The 20,959-nt window shown below is 34.7% G+C and overlaps 1 protein-coding gene across 3 annotated transcripts in view; it reads left to right on the forward strand.

Moving 5' to 3' along the window:
- LOC125683126 (uncharacterized) overlaps positions 1-20,959 on the forward strand; it is an 89,016-nt gene that overhangs the window by 53,752 nt on the left and 14,305 nt on the right. The window contains exons 1-3 of one of the 3 annotated variants that reach the window (XM_048923949.2): positions 3,651-3,776; positions 10,447-10,491; positions 10,701-10,763. In XM_048923949.2, the coding sequence (XP_048779906.1) occupies positions 3,743-3,776; positions 10,447-10,491; positions 10,701-10,763 (142 nt within the window). In that variant the 5' untranslated portion in view covers positions 3,651-3,742. Of the gene's footprint in view, positions 1-3,650; positions 3,777-10,446; positions 10,492-10,700; positions 10,764-20,959 lie in introns of those variants that run through there. The other 2 variants (XM_048923950.2, XM_056140350.1) reach the window with 2 other exon arrangements.

Below are 20,959 nucleotides of genomic sequence, written 5' to 3' on the forward strand. Positions count from 1 at the left end.
TTCCGATATTAAGAACCGGGTCGGACACTAGGAATCAGGCCAAAGACTGAAAACGCTAAAAAAAAAAAAAAAAAAATAAAAGGATAAATACATAATGTTCAATCTCATCGATCGTTTCATTCAGGTATTTGGCTTTTCTGGTCATATTTAAGACCTGGTTGTGGATAATGTAGTTTCCCTGGATGGTTTTCTTTTTCCGTGAATGCGAATGACGATTGTTAGGGTTAAATATCATTAACCAATTGCTATCCTTTGTACATGTATTACAATGTAGGCTAATTATATACACTATCCCGACATCTAAAACTATTACTTATTTATGGAATATTTTATCTTTTTATCACGTAATGCAATGCAAACCAACCGATAAATTAAATTCCCAAACATTACTTGCAGAAAAAAAGGTCTTTAAAAATCTATAAATTCAAAGTAACTTAAATTACTACGATAGAAATTTTATAATTAATTAAACATTTCTTAAGACCTCTACTTGCATAGTAGATAACAGATATGGCGCTAGCACTCTGATCTCTTTTAAAAGATAAGCTTGTATCAACGATAATGGATATAATCCGCGATTTGATGTTTAAAGTGAAAGACAATTCTCATGTAAATATGTATGCAGATGATACTTCACAAGATGTAACAGATAAGTCAGTGGAAAATATTGAGTCAAAGATGTGTGAAGATCTTCAGCGCAGTATAATGTGGATTAAGGAAAATAAATTAAGCTTAAACCTGTCTAAAACTCAATGTATGCTTATTGGATCGGCACAAAAATTATCAAAGTATCGAAAATTAAATTTAGTGATAATTAACCATGTCATAGAATGTGTTCAGGAGTCAAAATTACTTGGTATTATTATTGATGAAACTTTGTCCTGGAAAAGTCATATAGAATCACTTATGAACAAGATTTCCAAGAGAATTGGCATTTTAAGACGAATAAGATATTTTATGTCAAACGATGCGCTGCTGAAGATTTTTAATACTATGATTTTTCCACATTTTACATATTGTTGTACTATATGGAGCAATCCAAGAAATGCTGAAAATGTGAATAAGCTTTTTATATTGCAAAAACGAGCTGCAAGGGTAATTCTTAACATCAGAAATTTTGAAACACCATCTAATGTCATGTTTACAGAACTTAACTGGTTGCCTCTATCAGATTACTTTGTCTATAGAAAAGTCATTTTAGTGTATAAAGTTTTACATGGTTTAATGCCAGATTATTTAAATGTTTTTAAATATGTATCAGAAATCAGTCAGAGGCAAACTAGAAATTCTTATTCAAATATATTGTATATACCCAGGGCAAAAACAGAATATTATAGAAGATCTTTCAGCATTTCAGGGAGCACAGTGTGGAATGCCTTGAGTCAAAATATAAGAAACTCAACGAGTGTTGCGTGTTTTAAGAGAAATTATCTTAGAGATTATCACCATACTTTTTAAGCTTCATTTTGTATTCTATTTATCTTACATTCATAATTATTTCTTAAGTTTATATGTATTCTACTTCTTTTAATCTGTGTTTATTTTACTAATATCTGTCTGTATGTATGTTATATGCAGGGCCATATTGAAAACTAGCGTTATCGCTAAATATGTAATCCTGGATAAATAAAGGCTTTATTATTATTATTATTATATTACAATGTATTATATTAAATAATGATATACATAATGCAGCGTAATATGTAGTATATGAATCTATAAATAAAAATACTAAACCACAGTTTATCTTTCCTCTAGTGAATATTCGTTTACCCGTTTGTTTCCCACTACGTTGTGTTCTTCTATTCCCTTCACACACCCCCCCCCCCTCCCAAGTTCGCGTGGTGGAGGAAGAGGCAATGGTGGCATCTAATTTTCCTCCAGATTTCCCGTTTCTATATTATAGTAACTCTTGTTCAAAATTTTGCGCAAATAATACTTTTGTGTTCTTCTAAAAACTAACTTAAATACAAACATTCGTCTGTTCAATTTGGTTTTCTTTTCTTTGTTGTCTGTGACGATTAACTCTCTTCCCCTTCTCTTTCTGCCATATGACGATCGATGCAGACATAAAATCGCATTATGCTTACCTGGCATGTACAGCGGCATTTAATTTTGATCTATTTATTTTATTATCCATGGATAACACAACAATTCTTATTATTTAATTATCTATTAGTCATACAAGAGAGATTTATCAAGAACATATACTTAGATTTACAGCAAAGTGAAAGCGAAAATGACATATGGCTGTTGTTCATGTAATCTTGATTATTGATGCTGCAGTTTTCACCTGTCAATTTTCAGGTGTGTTTCAATTTTCTGGGTTGTTTTTTTATTAGGTAAATATGTAATGACAGGTCAGCAGTTGGCTGCTGTCATTTCTGTTCAAAACCATTGTTATGTTTTGCATACATTGTGCTTCTGGTTCCCGCACTTCATTTTGTTTTCATAACAATTCAGAAGTTGTCTGCTGTTGATATTTGCATAACCAGAACTGTGTGTCTGTAATTTTTATTGTCTACAGGGTTGACCTTGCTGGCACTTCTTAAATTATTGCCACTTCAAGTGCACGCATATTACATGCTATCAATACCTTATATGTGTACAGTTCATGTTTTGTTACTTGTCAAATCCTTTCACATTATAATAATGCATATATATGCCTTGTTTCCTTGCCCCTTCTTATGTGTGGTTTTATCTATCTACTTGTCAAGTGGCCTTTGGGTGGGGTTAATCCAATTCATTTTGCCTTGGATTCATGGCCTTGATTTGTTGTTGCTACCCACCTTTTTTTGTGGGCAGGCAATATTTTTATGCTAGTCTTTTTACATGTGTATGCAATAGGGGGTCATCTTGTTAGACCCCCTATCGGATGTTTTTATTTTGTGTATATATGTTCTCTTTCTCAATGTTAATTTTATAGATGTATGTAACGGGGTCATCTAGTCATTTGCAGCATATGATCTTAATTTTTACTTGGTTTTAATGACCCCCTGTACTGTATATACTTTTCGTCATTTACTAAATAAATGACATTTTCTGTTCTCAAACTTGTTCTCATTTGCCTGCTTTGAGCAAAAAACGAGTGCAGTCCAATTGGCTAGTGCTTTTGAGCTAAGGATCATAATTGACGTTTGACATAGCAACGATAAACTTGAGCAGATAGTTAAGATCAACAAAGCATGTTGCTTAAAAGTTTTATGCAACAGAATTTAAGTACATTCTTACCTAAGCAAGATTCTTAAGAAATCTAAATATACAATTAAGAAAATTCTTAGAATTTTTATGCATACGGCTCCTGATCCCACCTCTGGTGTGTATCGGAGTCGCTATTTGCCCTACTCTTAATTTTGTATTCTTTATAGGATTTATGAGATCGATCACTGTTCGTTATCTTCACGTTTGCATTCAGAATAAATATCTAATAATTGATTTTACTGGATTCGTAGAACATTCACATCCTTGTTTTCAATGGGTAAATCTCAGAAATAAGAGATCCACTGGAAATCCAACGTCTGTAAGACAGTCATTGTGTGAGAGTACACTCCCCCAATGATTATTTACTGACAGATCTATGAGTACCTCTTGTAAAGTCCAAGGCCATGTCCTCGATGTACATGACTATCTTTGAGATTTAAGTTGACCTTAAGTGATAAGTGTTAGTCACATACACTACGCGTAACATAATTGTACGTGAGATTAATTTTCTTATCATTCTATCCCTTGAAATCGTGTCAGGATGGGATCGCTTCTGTGGATAACTGCTCTTTTAGGCAAGTAGACCAACCCACAATTAAACTTTTCAAAACGTTGAGATTTGGCCAATAAAAATTTTGCTATTTGAAGTAGACATGGGCATTTCATAGCAATAGTAAACTAGACTACGACAGCAATCGCAATTATTTGAAATAAATTTGGTAGAAATTATTCAAAAGCCTCTATTTGAGAAATCTTTTGTCGTGGCCTCGAACTATATTTTCAAATATATTGAAGATTTTTCTGTTAACAATATTCACTTTGATTCATGTGTCGACTCAATATATCCCAGTGACACGAAATGAAAGACACTTGTCTTCTATCTTCTTCGATTTGGGGTGTTTTACCGAACATACACGTTAACGGCAATTTAACAACTCAATTTTATAAAAACGGGATGATCTTGCCTTCTCCATCATTAACTTCCCATATCTATGAGGCAATATTCTATTATCAACTGCATATGGTGTTTATGTCTCTTAAATGATTTGATGCGCGGAAGCATGTACTGTGTATGATCAATTTTTAAACCGACGAGGACTATTGACAAGTAAGTTGATGTTACTGGGGATTCAATAGTCTCCTTAAAGTATGTCTTAAAAGAATTTTAATAAACCAGATTAGTGAATAAAGGAGCACAATTCGTGCCTATGGACATTTCAACATAGTGTTGGAAGACCTGAACACCTAAGACTTTGTCGATGAGGAACTTCCAGCATCTTTAGTAATTTTTGAATGAGTGGACATAAGATAGGAGTATTGGTACAAAAAGAGCTGAAACATATGTTTTCTCGTGTCATGATGTTCTCGGAGATCATCAGAGTGCTAACGAAGAATTCGAAGCTATAATTTCTTATTTGATCTTAGAAATAAGTGAAGGACTGCAATTTGGAAATTAAACGACTGACAGGACCTGTGGCAGATGGTGGGAAAGCGATTTTGGAGTTGCAACACGTTTAAAAGAAAAAATTCCTTTGCTCATCAATGTTCATTGTGTCTGTCAAAGTATTGCACTGTCTTGTTCAGATTTAAATAATACTGAAAAATATGGAGAACTAAAGAGTCTGGCTTTTTTCAGAATTCGCCCAAGAGAATGACAGCATTCTTTAAAGTTCAGTATGTTTTGTTTGATTATTGTTTGTTTTATGTCCCTTAAAGAATAGTTCACTCATATTGAAATGTCACAAGCTGCAGGTCAAGTACCACAAATTTAGACATATACTTTGCGCTCAGGACCGTAGCAGTGAGAGCTCTTTAACGTACCAACACCTACCGTGACACGGGACCCCCATTTTAAAGATCAGACCCTAAAGACCCGTGCCACTCACTTCTAAATGCCGAGCGTTTGGCTAAGGAGCAATCACTACCATGTTTACGTCTTGTGTTTAGCGCGGCCATGGCACGAGTGGAGCTTGAAAGGTGAAAATAACGAACAGTGATCCATCTCATAACTCATGCCATTCCGGTAACGAAGCGAACGTTCTATCACTGAGCCACCAGGAACGTTCTATCACTGAGCAACCAGGAACGTTCTATCACTGAGCCACCAGGAACGTTCTATCACTGAGCCACCAGTAACGTTCTATCACTGAGCCACCAGGAACGTTCTATCACTGAGCCACCAGGAACATTCTATCACTGAGACACCAGGAACGTTCTATCACTGAGCCACCAGGAACGTTCTATCACTGAGCAACCAGGAACGTTCTATCACTGAGCCACCAGGAACGTTCTATCACTGAGCCACCAGGAACGTTCTATCACTGAGCCCCAGGAACGTTCTATCACTGAGCCACCAGGAACGTTCTATCACTGAGCCCCAGGAACGTTCTATCACTGAGCAACCAGGAACGTTCTATCACTGAGCCACCAGGAACGTTCTATCACTGAGCCACCAGGAACGTTCTATCACTGAGCCACCAGGACAGGTTCCAGTACGAGTAAAACATTTTAATGGAGGAACAGATGAAAACGCCTGTAGTAAAGCGACTCAAGAAGGCATGTCGAACTCAGGGGCATAGTTTTCATGCTGCAGTCCTGAATGAGTATGAATTCTTATTGATGATGATGTAAAGCATGTGACTTACTGAAAAAGATTATATTTTCTCAGTTCTTAGTTGTGCTGTACATTAAGTACACATTTTTCCCATCCTGATACGGCTATAAAAGTGCTCTCTGAGGAATGCTATTCCTCTTGTAGTGAACAGGATAAGCTTAGAGAAATCAACGAGAGAAACCTTTGGAAAGTTAAAAAGAGATACAGATTCCTTCACAAACATGTCTGAAGATATCAAATGGAATGCCAGACATACTGAGGATCTTTGAAAACATATTAATCACAGTTCCTCTTCTGATAGTTACCAACTAACAACTCAACTTTATGGGTCCGTGTTTGCCCAGTTCTCTTTTGTATTGCTTATAGCAGTTATGAGATTGATCACTGTTCGTTATCTTCACCATTCCTTTTGAGAATTTCACCAATCTATTTCTCATAAATTAATTTTGAAATAACATGACAGAGAACAACTTGAAGATTAAAGATCCATAGGAGAATATTTTAGGCACATGATGAATGACTGTTTGAAATATCTTTTGGAAAACAGTATATAAATGTGATATTCTTTTGTCCAATCTCGAGAATATTTCACTCAAATGGAGGCATCACCATTGCCGGTGAAGGGCTGCAAAATTTAGGCCTATGCTCGGCGCTTATGGGATTTGAGCAGGGATGATCTTTATCGTGTTACACCTGCTGTTATACGGGAGCTCGGTTTTTTTGTGGTCTTATCAAAAGGACCGCCCCATTTAGTCGCCTCTTACGAAAAGCAAGTGGTACTGAGTACCTATTCTAACCCGGATTCCCACGGGATCTTTTCTAAAATGAATATGTCACACACTTTAATGAAAAATGAAGATAAAGAATAGTGATCAATCTCATAACTCCTATAAGGGATACAAATTAAGAGTTGGGTAAACACAGGCCCTTGGCTATACCAGATGTAGGATCAGGTGCCCAGGAGGAGCAAGCATCCCATGCCGACCGACAACACCCGTCGTGAGCCCTACATCTCTATCGGGTAAACGGAGTAATCCGTAGTCAAGAGTCAGTGTGTAAAGAACTAACAATTGGTATAACGCAGCATTTGACTCATTGACAGGTTGTATAATAAACCATTCTCCATTTTACAAGGTGATCGTCTGAAAGTTCCGAGACATATTTCTATAAGCTCAAGGCATGGATGTGTTTCATGTTCCTTTTATTCTCTCGTGAGAAAACAAATTGTTCATTTACAAGGCATGATCTTAATTCAATTTTGGAAACTGCATTTTTAAACTATATGTACATGTTTCTTCTTTTGAATTTAATATAAACTGTCTATGAACTCGTTTATCGTGTTTTACCATCACTGAATTATTATTACAAAGTGCTTTCCCATTAATGATTGCTCGTTCAGACAGTTGCAATCGCACTCAGCTATAAGGTCAACTTAGCTAGGTCACCCAACCCACGCCACCGTCTATCAGTACTTTGATTTATCCTACCGTGATACATGTACAATCAATCAATATATAAAATTAGGCTGGAATATCATATCAACCAGAAGAAAAGTTCATAAACTTATTTCATTTATGGAATTGCTCCCCAATTTTTTCAAGAACTTTTGATACTTTACATTCTTCAACAAAATCATATCCACTAAGAAACTATGATGGTCTTGAATTTATTCTTCCTCAAGTTAAGACTTCGTCATATATAAACAGCTTTCTACCTTTAACAATCAAACTATGGAATTGTCTGCCTACCCATATTAGAAACCTCCCAACTCTTACATCATTTAAAACGCCTCTTAAAATATGTGCTAGAAAAAAAACCCCGAAATAAACTGTTTATTCATGGTGAACGCTAAGTAAATATTTTGCCTTTCCAATTAAGAAATAATGCTAGTAATCTAAAGAGGGTGTTGCACTGAAGCGGGAACTTTCCCAAATTGGAGCTCCGTGCCAGCACTCGTGAAGTAGAACTGATCAAACACAGGTATTACACGTTGTATTCGGCGTGTTTGTTGCTTGTCCTATTCACGAACTAAACAGTGTCCATGTTGGAAGCTTATTTCAAACTCGGCACATTGTAATAAACAAAGATTTAACATGAAACGTTTATTCAATTAAGAAAAAAACACTGTACATGTATCTAGATAGAAAACGTAATATGAAAACAAAAAATTGTGTTCGTGAGGGATTCGAACCCGCTCGTTTTAAAAAACAAAAATGTCGATGACCTTACCCACCTAACCACACAGTAGACCATTCATTACTAAGGAAAATTAACGTACAGATGAAGTTAAAAGTAATATCAGTGAAAAATGCCCCCGTGAAACAAAATTTCAAAGCGACAGCTTTTTAGTGGAAAACTCGGAAGAACATGTTCATGCTAAATTGGGTTTGTTTCACAGAGGCATTTTTTCTGAGATTCGGGTATACCCCTCCATTTTATCGCTAAAAATCACATAAATCGCTTATTGCTTGATTTAAACTCGAATTATTGTCAATTTGTGTCAATACACGTCTCTTAAACTTATTTGCAAGAATGTTTGAATCAAGACATACGTTTCAATTGGTTTTATCATATATTAGAATAACTTAATTTTATCGATCTTTCATGCAACACCTTTAGGAGAATTAACATGCAACACCTTCCTTTGACCTAGATAGTCATTTTTTAAGAGATAATGCTACTTGTGATATGTGTGGTCACCATACGAAAAGTGCTTTTCATTTTTTCTTTGAATGTGTTCAGTTTTCAGATTAAAGAATCACTTTAATAGTATATCAAAGAAATGCAACTGCAATTTCCTATATCATTAAAGTTATTGCTGAGCAATGATGAGATGAAAGACAATGTAAAGATTTTTAATATATTCAGAGGTGCATTCTGAAAAGCAAAAGACATTGATAAATGCATTTCATAAATGTACTACCTATAGGCGTGTCTGATTGTAAAAGTTATAATATGTGTGTGTGTGTGTATGTATGTATATGCCTGACCTTATGCTGTTGAATCGGTACCTCCTTTTCTTTCCCCTTTTTAGATCACCTGAGCTGAAAGTTCAAGTGAGTTTTTCTGATCGCCAGTTGTCCGTCTGTCTGTAAACTTTTTCGACTTCTTCTCCAGAACCACTGAGCCAATTTCAACCAAACTTGGCAAAAAGCATCCTTGGGAGAAGGACATTCAAGTTTCTCCAAATGAAGGGTCATGTCCCCTTCAAAGAGAAGATAATCACAAAAATAGGATGGGGTCATTTAAAAATCTTCTTTTCAAAAATCACTGGGCCAAAAGAGTTGATATTTACATGAAAGCTCTCTGACATAGTGCAGATTCAAGTTTTTTTTAAAATCATGGTCCCCGAGGGTAGGATGGGGTCACAATGGGGGACCAAAGTTTTACATACAAATATGTAGTGAAAATCTTTAAAAATATTTTTCTCAAGAACTATTGAGCCAAAGAAGTTTACATTTGCACGACAACTTCCTGACATAGTGCAGATTCAAGTTTTTAAAATCATGACCCCTGGTGGTAGGGTGGATCCACAATAGGGGATCAAAGTTTTACATACAAATATTTAGGGAAAATCTTCTTCTTAAGAACCACTGGGACAGGAAAGTAGAATTTTACATGAAAGCTTCCTGACATAGTGCAGATTCCAGTTTTTAAAATCATGGAGCCACAATAGGGGATCAAAGTTTTACATACAAATATATAGGGAAAAGTATTAAAAATCTTCTGAAAAGTCACTGAGCCAGAAAAGTTTACATTTACATGAAAGCTTCCTGACATAGTGCAGTTTCAAGTTTGTTAAAACTATGGCCCCCGGGTGTAGGATGGGACCACAATAGAGGATCAAAGTTTTACAAACCAATGTGTGGGGAAAATCATTAAAAATCTTCTGTTCAAAGAACCACTGAGCCAGAAAAGTTTATATTTACATGAAAGCTTCCTGACATAGTGCAGATTCAAGTTTCTAAAAAGCATAGCCCCCGGGGGTACATTTAGGTTGGTGCCACAATAGGGATCAAAGGTTCACATGGGAATACATGCATATAGGGAAACTCCTTAAACATGGGCTAGGTGAGCGATGTGGCCCATGGGTCTCTTGTTAGTGCTTATTTCTTTCTTCTTTTTGTCAATTTGATTTGATCTTTTTTTGTTCTTTTCTTTTGTTTGTCTATCTTACCATTAACACCCTCTCATTTTCCCTCTTCTTTTCCATTTCTGTTTTGTTAGTTTATTATGCATATGAAGTATTCATACCCCATATAATTATTATTATTGCACTTTGTATGAGATATTATTATCATATACGTTGTAATCTCTTACGTTTATCATTACATGTAGCTTTAAAGAGAAGGCTTATTATATACATGTACACTCTGCCTGCAGCTTAATCCTATTATGTTATAGATAATGAAATACCGTTTAAATTAAATATCTGAAAAGACCGTTGACTTCCGCTTCTGGTATCGAGTGCTTTGTGAAGGGGCCTATGCGCCTCTTGTTAAGAACTTCTAAAGCATTTAGTATTTAGGAGTCAATCCCATACAGAATCCTTACTTCCTAGCTCTGATTGTTGTATTGCATGAAAAAGGACGCAAAACGTTTAAATTTCGTTACTTTTTTCTGCATTTCAGTTACTGTACACGGGCAACATTGCAATGACAACCATAAGAGGGACGGTATGTATTATATGTTCTTGTTCTGCAGTACGTTACGTCAACGTAAGAACAACGTTATGATTTCCATAGCCACGACAATTATTCACAACCAAATAAGTCATACATGCACTGTGTATATTGTAATACAATATATATATATATATATATATATATATATATATATATATATATATATATATATATATATATATATATTATTTTTTTTGCAGAGCTTATGCACAAGATAGACGAGTATTTTAATCATCACACAAACTTTGATGTACTGAAGATAGGTATGTATGAATTTTAAAGATACATTTCTCCTAAACCTCGTGAATCTACATACTTAACAAAGGTATATGTGCCGTATTGAGTCAACTCAGGTGACCTACATGTATATTGCAATCCGTCAAAATTTGAACATTTTTAACTTCTTGATAATCGCCATTTCAATTCTTTTTCAAATTTTTTATTAAGTATCTTTGAGACAATGGAGACATAAATTGTCAATTTCATTACTCCTGCACCCCTGGGGGTCTTAGGGGCAGGCCAAAAATTGACCAGTTTTCAAAAACCGTCTTTTCTACGACCACACATGTACAGAAAACCTAAATGCATAGGGATGTAAAGCAGGAATGTCTCTACCAAAATTGTAAAGGTTCTCCATGGTGGGGCCATACTCTGTTTATAGTATTTACGTTTGTATGTATAAAACATTGAAAAACGTCCTCTTTAATGTTATTGGCACTGAATTGAAACTAAATACATGTAGATATTTAGAATAAGCAGGCAGTCTTGTACCAAAATTGTTCATTTCAAAATCCAGGGTAAGTGTTTTGGTATGATAGTTATCAAGAGGTTAAAATGTTCATTTGTTAACACATTTAATCACTGACCATGTTGGCCCTACCCAAAACACTTACCCAGGATTTTGAAAATAACAATTGTATAGTGTTATTTATTATCGTATGTTTTTACTTGTTAATCGATTACTTTCAACATTCATCATAAATTATTTAGTTTTAAAGGGGGTGGGTCTTGGTGAAAACTGTGTGAATTTGTTTTGTCAGACATTGCACTTTTGATCTCGCCCCTAAAACAAAACTAAATAGATATTAAGAATGAGTAGATAGTCCTTTACCAAAATTGTAAATTTCATCATCACAGGGGTAGGGGATTTTGGTATCAGGGTGGTGATTGAATGTGTTAACAATTGAACGTTTTTTTTTAAAATTCTTCTTGGTAACTATTATTCCATTTCTTTTAAAATTTGGTATGAAGCATCTTTAATGCATGGGGAGGGGGACATACATTGAAAGGTTTAGGACTCTGGGACTCCCGGAGCCTTAGGTGCGAAGCAAAAAACTGCATAGGGGTTTCGACTCCAGGATGGGGCCAAACTATATACAGTGCATAAGTGTAAAACATTTCAATAATATCTTCTTTATTGCAATTAATACTACATGTAAATTGAAAGTAAATAGACAAATAGAAGGAGTAGGTTGTCCTTTACCAAAATCTTAAATTTCATGACCGTAGGGGATAAGGGTTTGGTTCCAGGGTCGAGCCAAAATTATTATGATAATTATTGTCTTTATCATTTGAAAGACTTGTTTAAGTTTTTTGATACAGTATAAAAACTAACTGCATATTTAGGATACATCAAAATTGTATCTGGGTTCTCTCTTCCATCAATAAAAACAGGGCGTTACCAGATAACTGAAAAATTGTTGAGTGTGGCGGAAAACATCAATCATTCAAAATTGTGAATTTCGCAATCCCATGGCCAGGGTTTTGACTCGAATACGGGTCCAAGTTCGTCATAGTGTGTTAAAGGGAACGGCAACCCAAAAAATGTTTACATTATAAATGATAAGATTAATTATATGATAAAGATTTGTCATATTATTCTGTTGATACATGGCCTTGGTAAGCCTCAGTACTAATTCTAAAACGTTAAAAATTGAAATTCCCGCCATCTATAGAGGCTGCCATGAAGCGGAACTCTTTTGTATTCAAGACCACAAAAATCAATAATTTTGACGTCACACCGTCTATTCCGGTTTTAATGAGATTATAAGATCACCAAAGATGTGCATGTGATAGATTTTAAGAATACATTGTAAATAGGTGGATGCCTTCTTGTCAAGCAGTTAATTACGCTAATGCGAAGGGGAGATGTGAAAAAAGTTTTTCTCCCCGAAATTCCTGACCCAACAACGTTATTTGAAAAGAAAATACTATGTAAACTGTGGATCCATCATTTGCGTAATGACACGTTGAGGTTTAAGACATGTACATGTATCAAGAAACGGGTACATGTACCATCTGCCTGGCATGCGACTCGACTGAACGTCTTCTTTTCTGAAATTCCTCTTGCGAAAGAACGGGCTCAAATCTATACGACTCCAAACTTAACTGTTCGTGACTTGTCATGTTTACAGTGCTGCTGATGAAATAAACCGGAACCGACGGTGTGACGTAATAAATTAAACTTCAATGGCCGTTCTCTTAGCGGCGGGTAATTTGAAATATAAGATAGATTAATATTGATATAATTGTTAAGCAGGGATTTTTGTTGTTAAAGACTGTCATGTATGATATCAGTAAGTAATACTTCATTCATAAAGGCAACAATGTGGTTAGGGTTGCCTTTCCCTTTAATGTTCAATACGATATACATGAATGATGTAAAAGCCTTTCATCAGTATCGACACTTTCAAGAGCATCTAAGTTTTAAGAACATATTTTGTTTTATACTTTTGCTGAATATTAGAATTTAGGTCAGATATTGAGAACAGGAATTTTTCCTCTAAATTTCGTAGCATTTGGGACTAGTACGATAAAAAAGCAATAATTTTTTTCACTCTCGGAGAAATAAATGACAAAATATTTTGATTTATTGAATTACCTTTATTGGGAGAACTTACGTTTTATTTCTCAAAATTAAAAAAAAAATTAAAATTTCCATCATTTTTCACCTTATTAGAAATGACACAAAATAGTAAAAATGAATACATAGGAGACATATTTCAAGTCCTATGAAATCTTTAAAATCCAGGAGCTTCCGGAGGCTTCGCTCCCTGGACACCTATCACAGCTTAGCTCTGGACCCCTTGCCTCATAAAAAGTTGCACCCCCAACCTCAATTCAAAGCATCCTTGGGTGAAGGGCTTCCCAGTTTGTTCAAATGAAAGGCCATGCACCTTTCAAAGGGGGGATAATCACAAAAATGCAAAATTAGGGTGGGGTCATTTAAAAATCTTAAGAACCACTGGACCAGAGGAGCTAACATTTACATGAAAGCATAGTACAAATTCAAGTTTGTTAAAATCATGGCCCCCGGGGGTAGGATGGGGCCACAATAGGGGATCAAAGTTTCACAAGTCAATGGTTATTGATTCGTTACCTCGCACAAACCCTTGAGATAAGTGACTATCAAAAAAGTTGGGCTCGTTCTGATTGGTGGGAACCAATGGAAATACGGTTCTATTTCTAACAACGCGAAGCGAGAGATTCAAATAAAAACATGTGTATTGATACCTACAATTATGGCTATTTCAATCGTTTAAGCAACATTGTCTTAAACAAAAAGGTTTCCAAACTTGATCTACTATCAATAATCAATAATCGTAATTAGTGGTGCAAATATTACAATTGCGCGTGTTTATCAATACAACAGTATGAGATCGCGTCATACGTATCCATATACACCATAACAAAATGCAGTGATTTCATTGGATGTTTTATTTATAGTGGATTGCGTCATGGTCTAATGAGCCCAACTTTTATATAGCAAATGATGTCAAGGGTTAATGCGAGGTAACGAATCAATAACCTATGACTTGTGAAGATCGGCCCCCGGCGGTAGGTTGGTTGATGGATTAATTGATTGATGTTTTCCGCCACACTCAACAATTTTTCAGTTATCTGGTGGCGCCCAGTTTTTATGGGTGGAGAAGAGAACCCTGATACTTTGTACCTGGGAAGAGATCACCGACCCTCCGAAAGTAAACTGGGAAACTTTCTCACTTACCGGCACGAGCGGGATTCGGAACTGACAGAGGTGAGATGCCGTGTGATTTTGAGCGCGATACTCTAACCACTCGGCCCGGGGGGGGGGGGGGGGGGTTACATACAAATATATAGGGAAAATCTTTAAAAACATTCTTCTCAAGAACCACCGAACCAGAAAAGCTAATATTTACATGAAAGCTTCCTGACACAGTGCCGATTCAAGTTTGTTCAAATCATGGCCCCCAGGAGTAGGTTGGGGTCACAATAGGGGATCAAAGTTTTACAGCGGAATAGATAGAGGAAATCTCTAAAAATCTTCTTCTCACAAATCAATGGGCCAGAAAAGCTGACATTTACATGAAAGCTTCCTGACACAGTGCAAATTCAAGTCGTTCAAATCATTACCCCTGGGGGTAGGTTGGGGCCACAATAAGGGATAATGGTTTTACATAGAAATATATAGGGAAAATCTTTAAAAATCTTCTTAAGAACCAATGAGCCAGAAGAGCTGAGATTTACATGACAGCTTTCTGACATAGTGCAGATCAAAATTGTACATGGGAATGAAAAGAGAAAATCTTTAAATTTCTTCTCCTCAAGAACCAATGGGCCAGAAGATATGACATTTACATGAAAGCTTCCTGAAATAGTGCAGATTCACATTTGTTCAAATCATGGTCCCTGGGGTAGGATGGGACCACAGTGGAGGATCAAAGTTTTACATACAAATATATAGGGAAAATCTTTTAAAATCTTCTCAAGAACCATTGGGCCCAAGAAGATGATATGTATATGACAGCTTTCTGACATAGTGCAGATTCAAGTGTGTAAAAATCATGGCCTCCAGGGGTAGGTTGGGGCCACAATAGGGACTAAGGTTTTACATGCAAATATTAATGGAAAGTCTTCAGATATGGGTCAAAGTGACTCAGGTGAGCGATGTGGCCCATGGGCCTCTTGTTCAAATTTCCAGAAGTAATTATGGGTTGCACAAGGGCGCGGTCTGTTTTCATATGGGTTTGAAAACTGTATAATGAAAGGCGAAGATAACGAACTGTGATCAATCTCATAATATGCGTTTCTCCGGAATTGATGCTTTCGTTTCTGCGGAATTGATGTGATTGTATATTTCAAAATATTTCCAATATTTTTTTTTTATTTTTTTTATTTTTTTTTTCAAGTTTCAAGATTTTTATTTATGAAACAAGACAAAAACATATACAAATATACAAAACAAATGAAATACATGTATAAGATACAATGTGTATAAGATATGGTTATTATTTTACCATGGAATCAAAATAGATACAGTATATGTCAAACAATTGTAGTTATTAATTTACATCAACATAATTTCAAGTGACGGAATAATACTGCGTAAGAAACATATTTGGCAGTGTGTGTATAATAAAGATAAGTTTTTGGTTGTTGTTTTTCAAAAACGCCCCGCTGCCACAATGAGTCCACACATATCACGACAGTTCATATCCGACTCATTGGGCAGCTCTATTAGAGGACTGACCCTCTGAATAGTGGCTTCAGATATAACACAAGTATATATAATACACAGATATACACATGTATACATACATGTGCGTGCATAGATATAATAGCAGTAGTAAAAATGTTTAAATTTTATGTTAAAAATTTTGATATAAAGAATATCTATAGATTGGATACAAAATTTTGAAAAAACTTCTGTTCTTTTGTTTTATATAAAAACCTGAGAACTTGACAGTGCGATCTCAAGTATTCCTTGATGGAACGAATAACAAAATCACTCGTCTCATCAACCTGCACAACTCTACAATACATCTTACATTTATAAATTCTAAATGCAATAAAAGAAAGAAAATAATTATATATCTTTATCAACTCAGTATTATCCAAATAAAACCCAACAGCAATATGTTTCCAAGTAATTGTGAAATTAATACAGGTACTTGCGACCTTCCATATATGTCGTACATTAATACAATCAAAAATAAGGTGTTTTGTGTTTTCGATTTCATTTCTACACAGTTTACACTTATTTGTTACAGTGTTGTTCCATTTGCTAATAAGGAGATTATTACTCAATAAGTTGTGTATTAGTTTATAATTAAACTCTGCTAAAGATTTGTCTTCAATGTATTTAACTTTCAATAAAAATATTGATTCCCATTCCTTTTTATCTGTTATTTGGAACTCTCTACTTAACCTTGTAAGCGAGGGTTTTTGGAATTTATGCTTTATCAAAGTAGAATAGAAAATTTTAGTTTTATGTTGTAAACATAAATTTTTATCAATATTTTTGGTTTTAATGTAGGGAATTTTAGAAAAATCATATCCGAGTTCAAATTTTTTGAAAATATGTCTTATCATCTTATACTCGCATAGCCAGTTCGTTTTCTTAGTAAGACAATCATAAATTTGTTTACCTGATTTTAATAGCCCATCCTCATTAAAAATGTCTTTAACATATAAAATTCCACTTTTTATCCAATCATCAAAACATTGATTTACCTTTGAAGAGAAAATTTGCATTTGACCATATTGGCTGAAGAAGGAATTTTTCAGTGGAGTTAAGAGTTTGGTTTGTGTTGTCTTGACAAAGGTTGAAGCAAGAAAACACCTGTTTATAAAACACTGGAAAATTTTTAAGAATGCCATAATTGTTAGTTGATGTTTCAGAAGTCTTAACTAAATAATCAATGTCAAGATTTAAAGTTTTGCTGAAACTTTCTGCATATTTTTTAATGATATGATTACTTGTAATAAGGCGTGGAATCCACATGGCCTTTAGGGCTTTAAGTTTAGACTCTATATCGACTACACCTATCCCTCCATCTTTAATATCCCCTATCAATGTGTTCCTTTTGATTCTATCTTTTTTATTCCATAAAAAATTAAATATCAACCTATTGATATCTTTTATAAACTTAGGATCGGGTAATTCTAAAATGCTTGCAACATACGTCAATTTTGATAAAGCCAATGAGTTAATGATTGTACATTTTCCAAATAATGATAGTTTTCTTCTCTTCCATGATTCAAATAACATTTCAATTTCGTGATATATTTTCATCCAGTTTTTATTGTAACATTCAATCTTATCTTGACCTATATGAATACCTAAACATTTTACGGCTTTCTTAGTTACCTTTATTCCCTCTACTGTTTCAAGCTGGTTTCTCAGGTTTCCGAGTAAAATACATTCTGTTTTTGTGAAATTTATTTTTGACCCTGCTAATTCACAGAAACTTTTAATGGTGTTTATTGCATGTTTTAGAGAATCGGTATCACTTAAAGCCAGTGTCATGTCGTCTGCATGTTGAATATTTTTAATTTCATTTTCTAAGTTTTTATTTTTAAAACCGTGAATCGAATTATTTGATTTGATTTTATCTGATAGAATTTCTGCAACAAATAGGTATAAAATCGCAGAAATTGGACAGCCTTGCCTAATTCCCCTGTGCATCTGGCATGTTCTAGAGATCCAGCCATTATTTTTTAAACGGAAGATAGGATTTTTATAAAGTATTTTAATCCATTTAATAAAATTAATTCCAAAATTAAATGTTTCTAGAGTTTTGAACAGAAAATTCCACTCAACTGAATCGAATGCTTTCTCAAAGTCGAGAAATAATAATAAGCCCTCTTGATTATTGTTTTCCCAGTAATCAAAAATATCTAATATTAATCGTGCGTTGCTTCCTATAAATCTTCCTTTTATATATGCTGTCTGTTCGTTACTTATGTAATCATCGACAACTTTTTGTAAACGACGAGCAAATATGAATGCAATTATCTTGTAGTCTGTATTTGTAAGGCTAATAGGTCTGTAATTTTTTAATAGGGATTTCTCTCCTTTTTTGTGAATTAATGATATGACAGCAAGTCGTTGGGAAAAAGACATTTCATTTGATAAAAAAATTTCTTTAAGCATTCCAAAAAAAAGTTCCGATAACTGATCCCAAAAGCATTGATAAAATTCAGTTGGTAAACCGTCTAGACCTGGCGATTTATTGTGTTTCATACTCATAACAGCTTCTCGACATTCATCTAAAGTTGGAAATTGGTCACAATTATTTCTCGCACTCTCAGATAAACATTTAATATTGCTATTATTTAAATAATTCTGAATGTCAGAAGAATTTATATTTTTAGTATCATACAGATTTTCATAAAAATTACACATTTCACTCAAAATATCTTCATCAGTAGTTAAAGTTTCTTTTCGTTCGTTCTGTAGTTCATTAATAACATTCTGTGATTGATGCTTTTTTTCTAGACTTAAAAAATACTTGGTGTTTTTTTCTCCTTTGTCGATCCACTTAGCGCGTGACCTAATTTGAGCTCCTTTTGCTTTTTTATCATACAAGTCATTTAATTGCGACTCCAAGTCTCTCTTTTTATTCATATCAATTTGGAGATGTGGGAGAGATTCTATTTCATTTATTTCTTTTTCAATGTTTGAAATTGTATTCTTAAGATTTTTCTGCGATTTGATTGAAAAATGTATAGAAAGTAACTTAATTTTATGTTTTAAAATTTCCCATTTTTGCGTGTTTGTTCCTTGTGAGTTTTTTATATTTTGTATAATATTTACAATTTGGTTTTTATATTCGCTACTTTTTAAGTAGGAAGTATTTAATTTCCAGTAACCTGTTCCTCTCTTGTTATCGTGTATATTAAGATTAAATCTAATTGCTTTGTGGTCAGACATTCTGGTTCTATTAGAATGAGTTCCTGGAATTTTCTGTAGCATGGGAGATTTGCATTTATTTAGAAAAGTTTTACTAATGAATACAAAATCGATTCTACTTTTGGGTATGTCAGAAGCATCACACCACGTGAAACCATCTGTTTTATCATGTTTACTTGTCCATAAATCGACAAGATTTAACTGAATTATTATGTCATTTAACACTTTAGAGCTTTTATCTGAACAATTATCTATTTTACAGTTAAAGTCCCCACATATAATAATATTGGATGAAATGTTCGAGTAATTATTAATGAAAGTTCTTAATCTTTTGAAAAATTGGATTCTACATGATTCATTATTTGGTGCATATATATTAACTAAAGTCAATTCTATGTCATGTAATTTCACGTTGATTAATAATTTTCGTCCGTCTTTTGATCTGTGAGTATTAAGAATATTAATGTCTAATCCATTTTTAGTCAGTATTGAAACACCTCTGGTAAATGTTGAATCAGAAAAGCAGTGTATAGCTTTTCCATACCATGAAAAATTATACAACGATTCGTTTTCTTCAATGAAATGCGTTTCCTGTAAAAAGGCAATATCTATTTTTGAATGTTTTAACCAATTATAATATTTTAAACGCTTTTCTTTGGTATTTAAACCTCTTGCATTAACAGACACAAATTTAAGGTTGTCCATGCTTCAAACAAAAAATTCATACTAAAGAAAAACATTTCTATTTACCTTAAACAGAAACAAAGACATTGTCCTTTTGAAGTCCGAGTTAAGGGTTTGGATATTATGCGAGCACAAAATGTAAGGTGAAATTAGCCCTTTCCGCCGCGATTTTTAGAGTCAAATGCATTTCCTTTAGGAGATGCCGTTTTGGTTCCCGAGACGACACTCTTCATCTGTGTGAGAGTCGCTTGTTGAGATCTGGTTCTCTCTCTTGGGGTAGTCTGTGTCTGTGTGAGAGTCGCTTGTTTAGATCTGGTTCTATCTTTAGGGGTATTCTGTTCGAGATTTATTTGTTGAGATCTGGTTTTCTCTATTGGGGTAGTTTGGAGAGACTGAGGACGATTTGGAGGTTGGCGGAGACGCGAGGCAATTTCTGAGAGAATGCAGCCAAGTTTGTTGGTGCCTGGCCAAGCTTCAGCACACGTGTGAATGGTAGCATCCTTGTTCAACCCAGAAGCCCAGAAATCATCATATGTGGACTCAACAAACACATGATTCCTTTTTTGGGTTTTGAGAGAATCGGCGAAAACCGGAACTTGTTCAGCTTTGGCCTCTATAATTTCTGTCATAATCTGGATTTGGTTTAACGAAAAACTGGGTGACGGCAAGACGTGTTTCCCAATTTTTTTCGCATCTAGGGCAGATTTAGCTATTTGTATTGCTGAAGCTCTCTGTAGATCACCGCTACGCATCGCTTTCACGTATTGAAAGGCGTGTTCTGCAGACTTATGGTTTACACCAAATAACTGCAAATCACATGGGAAAAAGTTAGACAAACAGTTGTCTTGGCCAGCAAAAGGAATGACGTTGGGTGCTGATTCAGTATAGTATTCACATTCATGGTTTCCAGGTTCGTGACCTTCGGATTTGCAAATTTTGCAACGCTTATTGTTTGGGCATTCCTTAGTGTAGTGGTTTTCCTCCCAGCAATTCATACACCGTGGAGTGCGTTTGGTGGACGGTTGACCGTAGTGGTAAATAGTACATCTTAAACCGGCACAAATAGCTGTACGTGGAAGGAATATACCTTCGTCTAGCGCT

Source organism: Ostrea edulis, chromosome 6, assembly GCF_947568905.1.
Source record: "Ostrea edulis chromosome 6, xbOstEdul1.1, whole genome shotgun sequence".
Lineage (NCBI taxonomy): Eukaryota > Metazoa > Mollusca > Bivalvia > Ostreida > Ostreidae > Ostrea > Ostrea edulis.